At 35.0% G+C, this 10,883-nt stretch overlaps 1 protein-coding gene across 4 annotated transcripts in view; it reads right to left on the bottom strand.

The window, feature by feature from the left end:
* Positions 1–10,883, bottom strand: part of ec (ubiquitin specific peptidase echinus) — a 124,578-nt gene that overhangs the window by 4,952 nt on the left and 108,743 nt on the right. For 3 of the 4 annotated variants that reach the window (XM_033347931.2, XM_033347935.2, XM_033347934.2), the window contains 6 exons: positions 8,838–9,002; positions 3,448–3,582; positions 2,331–2,600; positions 1,645–2,019; positions 653–1,075; positions 42–342 (listed from right to left, as the gene is read on the bottom strand). In XM_033347931.2, the coding sequence (XP_033203822.1) occupies positions 42–342; positions 653–1,075; positions 1,645–2,019; positions 2,331–2,600; positions 3,448–3,582; positions 8,838–9,002 (1,669 nt within the window). The remainder of the gene's footprint in view (positions 1–41; positions 343–652; positions 1,076–1,644; positions 2,020–2,330; positions 2,601–3,447; positions 3,583–8,837; positions 9,003–10,883) is intronic. The other variant, XM_033347933.2, reaches the window with a different exon arrangement.

The raw sequence follows: 10,883 nt of genomic DNA, 5'->3' as shown, positions 1-10,883 counted from the left end.
TAACAGAAATGAAACTAAATGCACAAAATAAAACGACTCACCTTCCTTTTCTCCATTCGCTGTTGCCTGCTCCTGCAACATTCTTCTGTGGAGACTCCTGGTCCTCATCACGCAAGTATTGTGCTTCATCCTTGCTGTTCTGATAGTGTGAGGATTGTTGTACGGTGCATCCATGGCGGCTCTAGCTTTGCTGCTGGCTGCACTGCACAAAGCGACCGCGGTGCTGAGGTCGCCCGCGTCCTCAGCAGCTCGAGATTTGTCCAAGAGTGCATCGGTTTCTTTGCAGAGGCGCTCGCAGTCGTCGCCTGAAGAAGCTTGGTAGCCTTCCGGAATCTGGGCAAGCTATGTTAAGTAAATCGATTTAACTCTACGTTCCCTTTCGTTAATAATATTACGGTATTGGAAAAATATCAGATAAATTTAATAGAATAAAAAAATAGGAATTCGAAAACAAAGGAAAACGTGAAAAAATTCTACGAGTCGAGTTATTAAATAAAAATATCCTAGCAATCTTTTACTACAGTGTACAGAGTAATCTTAGAAAGAGTAATATACAATGTGAAAGAACAGATTTCTTATGAAAAACTAAATCAAAAGTGAAGATAGCATTTGCTACTAATATTATTTCAATATTGTTGAGAGTAACACGCACCTGCAGGTTATGCTTTAGCCCTTGTTGGAGCGGAAGGCTATCCGTGGACGACAAAGAATACGAGTCGTATCCAGCATCGTAATGGCCACTGCTACTACTTGAGAGTTCTCCAGATTTGCTGGTCGGGCTTTTTGGCACACCCGAGTTCCTCTGCATTTTATTGACGATGTACAAATACGGATTATCCATCGTGGTGGAGGAACTCGAGGAAGCGCTGTTCCGGTCACCAGACCAGTTTCCAGAATCTCGCCTCCGTGGTACGTTCAAGTGGTCAGGAATACTGATAGCATCCTGTGGTGTCGATCCTGCGCTTAGACTACGTGTCAGCTGCATTTGCTGTTTCTTCTGCTGTTGCATCACGTTTTCCACGGCACGTCGACTGATATACTTGGATTCCGCCTCTCCGTCGACGGTATCAACACCCTTCAACAGAAAATAGAAATATATTTTTTTTATATCGCGAAAATACAATTAATATCTTTTACGTTTTAATATATTTTGGAATAGAGTCAAAATTTTATTGCAAAAGTAAGAATATCTTATTTGTACGAGTTCATACAATCGTTCCTTTTAATATCTGGAAGCATACAGATTCTATTATAAAATTTATTTGTATTTGTAGTGTTCTCAAATTAAGGATTCTTCTCAACTCCTTCATCCCAATCATTTAACATGCAAATGATTCATTAAATAATCTCGATCCAACATTTAGTCTTTGACTGTAGATCATTCGACTTTAGACCGTCATTCGAGTATCATAATGCAATAAAAATATTCCAAATATTCCAACATTTAAATATCTATATACTTCCAATTCTAAAAAAAAAGGAGGCTTTATCAAAATCTTTCCGTTGGTCAAAATTATTGAATAAGATAAATATATTACACCATTTTTCTACAACACTGTAATTTAATAAATAGACTATCCATCTCTAATTAAGGATAATTAATAATATAGCGATCAATATCGTATATCGAAGTAGAAAAGTTACCTGATTTCCAAAGATGTTGTTCTGAATGTCTGTCAGATTCTGATAATCACTATAAATCCTGCGTTGCGTGTAAGGGTGAGGAGGACTATCAGGATTTGGTGTGATGGCACGTCTGGCGGTACTGTTGATCGATGGTTTTTCCGGGCTGGGCGTGATCGATCGTCGAACATTATTCTTCGGGGGTGTCTTCAGTCCATTTCCGTTCGGAAAAGGCGTCACGGTTTTCGGGGCATTCTCTGTATTCACCGGAGTTCCTCCAGGAGTTGCGTACAGCAAAAGCAACGGCTGATATCTGCCTCTTCTGCACTTTTCTACCACCTGTTCCCACCGTGGTCCAATTTCTTTGACGGTTGCGTCGTCAAAGTAAATCCATACCTGAGGCACAATGACCAAGTTTTTGTTATTGATCGAAGAAATCGCTAAGAAATGACATTACTTATCTGTACCTTCGTTCGAAAATTAACATTATATACACATTTCATATGTATCAATATCAACGCTACTAATACTAATCGTTTCATGTTTCGTTAAAAAGCACACGTTAATTCTGATAATTATGCTCTATTTAAATTGCAAAATCACTTTATATGTACGGCATCAAAAATTAGTTCCTCCGTAAACGAGAATTAAGTCGATCCATTTGCATAATGAAGAGAGTGTATCGTGCAATCTATACTATTATTAACCTTCAGTTTAGTGTGAAAAAAGAAGGTGGAGTAGTGTTTCCCGTAATATGTGACGACTCCAACGAGATTGTGCACGGTCGAGGCACCCCATCGAGAGTCCACTACACTGTGGAAAACATCGCTCAATCTGAGGGACGTTCCCACGGTTGCGAAAACGTCCATGATATGCTCCAACGACGGCCGTTCGCTATCCCATACAACTCCGACGGAAACGATTTCCGGTCGGTTCATCAGGGTCCGACAGATTTGGATTTTCGCACCACAGGAGCTCTACAAATAGAAAATAAAATGTTTCATAATTCTGTTTGTAATTACAATCCTCATTTGTCATTGGATGGTAAAAAATTAAAATGACATATTATTACAATATCCTGGTTGAAAGTAATTTACGCGCTTTTATAGTTTTCAAAATGAAACTCTTTTTGATTGAAATTCTACATTTTGTTTGGTCAATATTAAAGTTTTAAAAGGAATAACTATCAAATTCTAGATCGATACGGTTAGTTAATAAATACAAAATTCGCTAATAAATAACTTGATAATTAATTTATGAGTGCTCCAACGCGGTAGTTGATTTGATTAATAAATACATAAATATCAAAACAGGCAGTGTGTCATAATATTAATTATAATATTATTTAACGATATCTTAATCCACCACAAAGCAGAACTGCAGTAACTATTACTCAACAGCAGTTATAAAAGTGAACGATTAATTGGTCTAATTTTTAAATCGTTCGTCCTATAATTATTAACCATGACCCATAGTATTTGTTAATTGCTTTGTCGTAAAAATCCCAGCAAATGACAGAATTTCTCGGTAGCATCGGATTCCATCTGAATCCGCAGCTTCTCCATACGACCGACCAAATAGCCCACGGCGCTCGAACGATAGTTATCGTTCCACTTCAAAGAGAAAGTCCGCGGCATATTATTTCCAAGAAAGGCCAAAGGAGAGTGTACCTGATCTCGTCAGACGGATGAATCAAACGCGAGTCACCGGAACTGTTTTAAGGTGCAAACTTGTGAATCGTTCGAGAGAAAATGATTCATAAAATTGTAAAAACGCGGATATAGGAAGAAAGTCGACTTTTAAGTGAAAATCGAAATTACTCACCGGACAGTCCCTGATGTCGCCCATGCCTCCGGCTTTTCGCAAGAGCTGACCGAAGAGATCCGGACTGTTTCGCGAATTCGGAGGTGTCTGTCGAGCTTGCGACGTCAGTGCCGACGCTGACACGTAATGAACCATCTGGAAACAAATTTCGATTCGTGATTGTGTGTATTAGGAAGACGAATGATTTGTTGGAATTAAATGAAAGGGAAAAAAGTAAACATTAGTATTATCGGATTTAAATGTCGAGTATTAGTAACTGAAATTAGATGTTGCATTTTGTTAATATTGAAATAAGAATATTCAACATGATCAATGTGAAAGTTTGCGCTAATGGATCAAATATTAAATCCTACAGTTAGTTCTAATGACTATTGAATTGATGATTTATTAATCAATGTGTTTTACGAATAAACCTTTATTTAAATAGATACACTTCTGTAACAATTTTCGTGATGGCATAAATACACGAATATCAATTTTGTTTTTGATTCATGCCATGATAACCTTTGATGGATAATATTGATTATAGAAACCAAAATTTGAATTAAACTTGATTGACGTATGATTATTAATCTGCATTAATATGCATTTATGCAAACTTGTATTTTTATGAACACAACCAAAAAAAGACCTAACCAGAGATTTCTTTCATCATATAGAAATTACTTTGGTTTAGATAGATACTTTAGATGTATCACGTATCACGTACATTTTGCCTATTTCTGTACATTAAAATTCTTCATAAATTCTCTATTCTGATGATTATACAACAAATGAAATTTTTCATTATTTTGTCGAATATTGTACAGAATATCTAATAGCAATTTCTGATCTATGCCACTCTTGTATCCATTATTCTCTAACAAAGTAAAAGTTTCGTATACATGCTCTCTCCTATGTTATACAACGTTCCATCGAGTCTGAATAGTAGCCAGCTGGTAAAAGCGATCGGCCATGACCGATACCAGATTGCAATGAGTTTTGCGTTTTTACAATTACAGCCGACAACAGCCGATACGAAGGGAGAACCAACTCCACCCACGTGAACTGTTCGTGGCCTGTGCTCGATTATGCTCACAATGCGCTCTGATCATGCTTTTGTTCCTACCCTGCATTAAGAAACGTCCACTTTTCATGTTATTCTGAACACAAGATTAAGAAACACGTTAATTCGATTTGTCCTGATATATTACGCAAATTTCAATCTTTCAATGAGTTTCGGATTTTATCTCCTGTAGCTCGATTTAGTATGGTTTGGATATGATTTTCGTTTGCAATTTCAGAGGAAAATTCTATCATAAATAACGTACGCGGTTAATGGTATTTGGCTAACAGTAAGTAGAATTTAGTTAACGTACACAAATATTTATTAATATATATTTAGTAGGAACAATTTCTTATTGTTGTTTTTATTCAAAAAATTATTGAAAAAATGCTCTTGAGATTAATTTTACTACGTTTCAAATTTGTAACATTTGCAACACTTTGATGAATGTAAATATATGGAATATATCGTGTATGAAATCGTAAACTAAAGTCTTGAAAATTTCGTAATCAAGTGCGACATAAGAGTATGAGTGTTATTGCAGGAAGTGTATTTAGTGAGTTAAGAACATGATTTTCATAAAGCGAAAAGCTCTATAGCTCGTGAAAGGAAACAGATTAAAGAATTTAATCACCCGGGTTGGTTTAATGAAAGGGAAAACAGGCGGCGTACGATGAAAGCACAACGAAGTGTGAAGTTCCCAGAAAATTATATAATTTTATCATAGAAACGGAGTAATTACGAAGTACCGTGAACGAAATACGACTTTCGTTATTGCATTTGTTCAGGACCGCGCTCTCGGTCTTCCCTTCTTATCGAAACTTTGCCACAACTAATTCCATGTTGCTAACTAGAAATTTAATTAACTCTTCCATACACCGTGAGATATATATTCACTCCCACGATAAAGAACTTTTTGTGTCCGCTTCTTCTACTGTTCTGTGTTAATTCATTTAATACATTCATAATCAATGAAGTCGTTTAAACTAGAAATTAATAAAATAATAATTTCTTATGAATTATCATTATATCGGGAATTTTTATATGTTTATGGGAAATTTAACGGTACGAAATGCATATAACGTTTAAAAACATATAGAATATTCGAAGTAAAGTTATTCGTAATTTACCAATTGTATTATTGTACATTTTGTATACAGAACAATAAATTTTAAGAAGAAAGTCTTCCCCGTATTAATTAAGATCAGCTTTTAGGCCTTTAAGGGAAATATATTGAAAGAAAAAATATGCTGCATGCATTATGCAACAGAAAATCTTATTTCAATCAATCTATGGAGATTATTTCCTTATCTAACCTGTCCTATACACCTGTCGCATAATGGAAACAATTTACCAACTATATTTCTTATTCCATAAATAAGCGGAAGCGTTTAACTCGAACACGTTTTCGAGTGAAGCAAAGGTTGCAAATAGCCCAGCGTAGAATGCGAGTGACAAGAACGGAGAGAGGAATAATCGAGAGTTTCACTTTCCTCGTCGAGGCGGAAATAATCAACCTCGTCGAACAAGGGGGCAGTTTATTAGAAACGCAATAACAGTTGCACGGGCATACGTTCACGGTGATTAAATCTGGCAAAACCGTGAAACTTAGGGCAAAAATTTTTCCCCTTCTCTTTGTTGTTCGACATTCTTCTCCGTAATTCATTTTTCTCATTAATTAACACTGTCTTCGAACTTTTATGCCACAGTTTTCCTCTAGTTTAACCAAACAAAAAAATTCTTAATATTTAAAAAAAGAAGGTTATAATAAGATCGAAACAAGAAATCATACAGCGGTATCTGCTAATAGGTTCCTTGTAATCTTGCGGTTCTTCTCTTGTAATAAAAATTATCGTTTTGCGCATGCTGATCAAGCTGTTCGCGTAATGTTACGTTGGTTAAATTTGTTTCGATAGCGTAGCAGCTGTGCTCGTGCAACAGACAACTGACTTTGAATAAACATATAATATCAAAGATCATAAATAGTAGGAAATTTGAATAAAATGGAAGGAATTATTACAGTTTTCAATGGTTTTTATTCAAGTTTGTGAATTTTAAATAATTCTTGTTTCTCTTGTAAAATATTATGAAGATTTAACTCTTTATTTATAAAATTCTTCAAATAGGAGAAAAAATTATTACGAAACTCTCTATAAAAAGCTTTTTTCTTCGTTCCCTAATTTTTGGTACCGCAGATTATAAATATAATTATTTATATGAAATTAAGCATTAATTCCCTTATTAACCCTTTCTCATATAAAGTAGTAGTTCCAACAATTAGTAATTAATTCCAATCTACGACAAATCCTCATTTCACATCAATTACAATCCCATCGACTTACTGAACAGAACATTACCAACTCCAAGTGTTCTTATACCCTTCCAATCATATTGCAAGTTTACTGGGCGAAACATTATACTCTAATCCACCCCTAAAATCCATCCCTTTCCGTTCCTGTTCATCGTTCGTGACCAATGAGCCGCCAAATTCCGATCGGCTAATCCGTTTACACGGCGCGACTCGATCGTTCGTTCAGTTTCTCGACGCGCTAAGGTTTCTTAGCTAAGTCGCTTAAATCTCTTAAACCTAGCCAAAGAGGCCAACTTCCGCTTGCTTCCCCCGTTTATCAGCCTAAAATACCTGAACCACCCTCAAACTCATCGATTGCCTCGTTTTCACAGAAACACAATAAGTACGGACTGTATGGAATTCTACTATCAATAAGCCAATATCACCAATAAACTTATTCGAATTCTAAACCATCGCTGAGGGCGTTTACGTATTTTTTGGAAAATTGAAAAGTTTAAAACTTTACAGAATGCGTATAACATGGAAAAATATAAAATATATCCAAAATAGAAGGTTAATTATAATATCTACAAGGTGAAACAAACTTCTATTTACATTCCGTTATTTTACTTGAGTTTGTAATATAATAGAAATATAATAGAATTGTTAAAACATTATAAAATTACTATTAAAAAAAATAATGATTAAAATTACTGAATATTACAAAATTCCAGAAATATCCATAGTCTAGTAATCATAGTAATTCCAATTCCTACTACAAAAATTAAGAAACTAGAACCTAAATAATTAAAAATCCCACTCCACGTCTAAAATTCCAAATTCTCAACCTGATCCTCAAAAAACTTCTCATCCCCATCTATTTACCTTTAAATTTTCCTTCCTCTATTTACGAACCAACCCTAACCTGTCCCAAGCCCTCAATTTGAAAAGTTCTACCTGAGCATATTTTTTCTCTAGGTCCTTTCTATGGGTCCACCTGCGTGGGCTACGTGAGAAAAGTAACGTTGAATGGTAAGAAAATATCGTACGGTCAGATGGATCGGACGGTTGGAGCGAAAGAGGAAACTGTTCTCTGGATTATCCTTGAAACGTAATGGAACGTTTCGCAAGAAACACGTTTTCCGCGAACTACACGCTATCGACAGATTCTGCGTTACGTATGTATATGAGTGCTTGTCATGAATGTCGTGTTTTTAAATGCGGAGAGAGAATTTTAGAGACGAGTGGTCGATGATAATGATCTAATGATCGAAGGGAAGTGATGATGGAGAAAATTGTTGTCGGTGATCTTGCGAATTATGATAAGAATGACTTGGAAATATAATTAGGATGTTGTGAAGACACTACTGTTGTAGTACTAATGTTGTTTGTGTTACGTATGTTTACGAGAATTCAACCTTTTTTTGTAGGTTTCTCTCCTGTTTTTGTAAAACGTGAAGATAAGATTACAATTGTAGAAAAGCGATCTTCATTACCTGGCCTGTAGAAAAATAGATCTTAACTATTGAGGATACTTGATTTTAAATATCTTGCTCATTAAACATAAAAACTGTCAATGTTATTTCTATCTTATACCTTTCCATACATATTCGTAATTCTAGTTTATAATTACTTAAGATTAGAACTATCAAGCTCCTCAAGATAACAACGAATAACAAATTTTTTCTTTCTTATGCAATTACTAAAAATGTTGACTTTTGTTCTCACACAAGCATGATCACAATCAGTTTATTTTCAGTATATGATTTTAATTCTGTATATATACTTTATATAATTAATATCCAGATACATATTAGAAATTAAAACATTTTAACATTGAAAAAGCATTTAACTCTAAATTCATCTACCAAAATCGCTTCTCTGTTGAAGTTTTCTTCTACCTCCAACTCTATCCAATTATGTAAATCTCAGTTTAACTAAAAGTCCCTTGAAAGTTGATTAATTGCAACTAAAGCTTCGGTCGTTATTTGTTCAGTGGGCGGTTCACTGGAAACATCGATTCCCTTTGAGGAAAGTGTCAGCGATTAAACTGACCTGTGTAAAAGGCAGAGGCTCCGAGGTTGCGCCGCAAGCTCCGCAAACGCTTTGCTCGACCAACGTCATGGCGAACTTCTGATGTGGCACGCAGTGTCTCGCGCTGCACATGTCTTCCGCCTCTCCGCTGGCTATGTGAAGATGTATACGCAGAAGAATGTTTTCCTGAAACAACACGTTCCCCGTAAATATGTCTCCCGTTATTAGCGTATCCTCGATGATACACCGCTAGAAATAGAAGAGTCCTTGGTAATCAGTCATCGATTATTGTAATTTCAAAGCGTAACTAGCAGGATGTGCATTTCTATACTTGCTTGATTTATCGCGCCTTTTTAATCGTTCTGTAAAAAATTGTAATTTTTTCTGTATAAAAAACTGGGTTTTTATGTAAAATCAATTTGTTGTCAGTAGCTTCTTGCGAATCTCTTAGAACAATGAATAAAGTGAATCTCTTAGAATAAACACCCACTCTATTTTCTGTGAATGTTCCAACTTGATTGGTTGAATAAATAGTTAGCGTTCATATTCCCCCCCCCCCCCCCAAAAAAAGAAAAAAAACAGAACAAAACTTTGTGAATATCTTTTTAAAAATAAATAAATTTATTTGTAGAAATAGAGATCAAATTTTCGACAGATAAATGATTTATATTTCGGTTCTGTTTATCGCAGATAAATAGCGCAAAATAACACCCGAATTAATGATATTGTATGCGTGACTATTAACAAATGAAAGCTAAATATATTATTCGAGTGGAAAATCAATATATCAAAACTCCAACCAAATGAAACCTAAAAAGCAATGAGTCGAAATCATAAAAAGCAACCGCGCAAGCCCAGTCGTATATTATCATATTCTTCTCTACGTCATTCTTCGAGGTACTGTTGCTGGAAGAGGTATAAAGCCAGTCGTAAATTTAGGCAAATGTCAAACGGCAGCAGGTCTTGAAACATAAGCGCTCCGTATTGGAAATTTAAAGACATAGCCAGAGATATAAGTAATGGGATGATCAGTATGGTTAAAATTCATGCGGTTCTAAATCAGCCCTCAGACTCCATTTTGCAACATTTCTTACACACCGCTCGTATCGAGACTGTAAATAATAATTTTTTTAACACCAGAATTTACAACTCGCTTTCTATTACACAAAAAGGCAATCTTAATCCTTTGGTAGAAGAAAATTAGCTAGTGAGTATTAATGTTGTGAATTGCGAACAAGCAACAAGTGCATACATTTTGACGTAACTAAAATTTACACCTTTTCATTCGTCACATGATACAATTTATGGGGCTTGTAGCTTCTAGTCGATAGTTGTTTAGCATAATTACCATTTGCAGATCTACAGGTAGGTTAGGAATGCACATCCCTTTCATATAATGATATACATCGACTAAAATCGATCTTTGTATTTTATTTAGTTTAGTGTGAAAAGTTAAAAAAATGTCATATAAAAATGTGCAATTTTTATCATTTTTGTGTATTTCCACTTTGAAACATATACTTTATCGATTGATATAATGAAAGAACTTGCATGTTATCAGTACTAACAGTACTAACAAGATCCTCTAAATGAATATGGATGTTATATATCTCTTTTTTATATTCGTCACGTTTGTAGGAAAAAGTGTACTTGTGGTACTTTTCTATTGACATTAATTCCCTCATGCATATGTTAACGGCTTTGGTTTCGTTCTCGCAACAGGCAGATAACCATCGTTTTAGTTATTTATTCTTTCAATAGTAGATCAACTGTTCGTGTTCAAATGACTGCAACAAAATAACTTTGCTAGATAGATAGAACTACCTAAGTGTACCTAAACTCGTTCTCCGCAAACTCTTCTATAGCATCCTTTAAACTCTGCATAAGTAAATTGGTTCATTTCTATGCAAGTATAATTTTATTTATTTTTCTAGTCTTTCAAAAAGATGTAAAAAATTCTAGCATACCTATCGATATGTCTACTAGTCCTTTTTCAATTAATTCAGCTTAAGGGATTCTGTTCTTTATCACGAAAGGCCCGATAATTTAGTGAAATTTGAAGAAATG

The sequence above is a fragment of the Bombus vancouverensis genome, chromosome 8 (genome assembly GCF_051014615.1).
Source record: "Bombus vancouverensis nearcticus chromosome 8, iyBomVanc1_principal, whole genome shotgun sequence".
Classification (NCBI taxonomy): Eukaryota; Metazoa; Arthropoda; class Insecta; order Hymenoptera; family Apidae; genus Bombus; species Bombus vancouverensis.
Note: the sequence above shows the minus strand (reverse complement) of the source record. Positions and strands in the feature narration are given on the sequence as shown.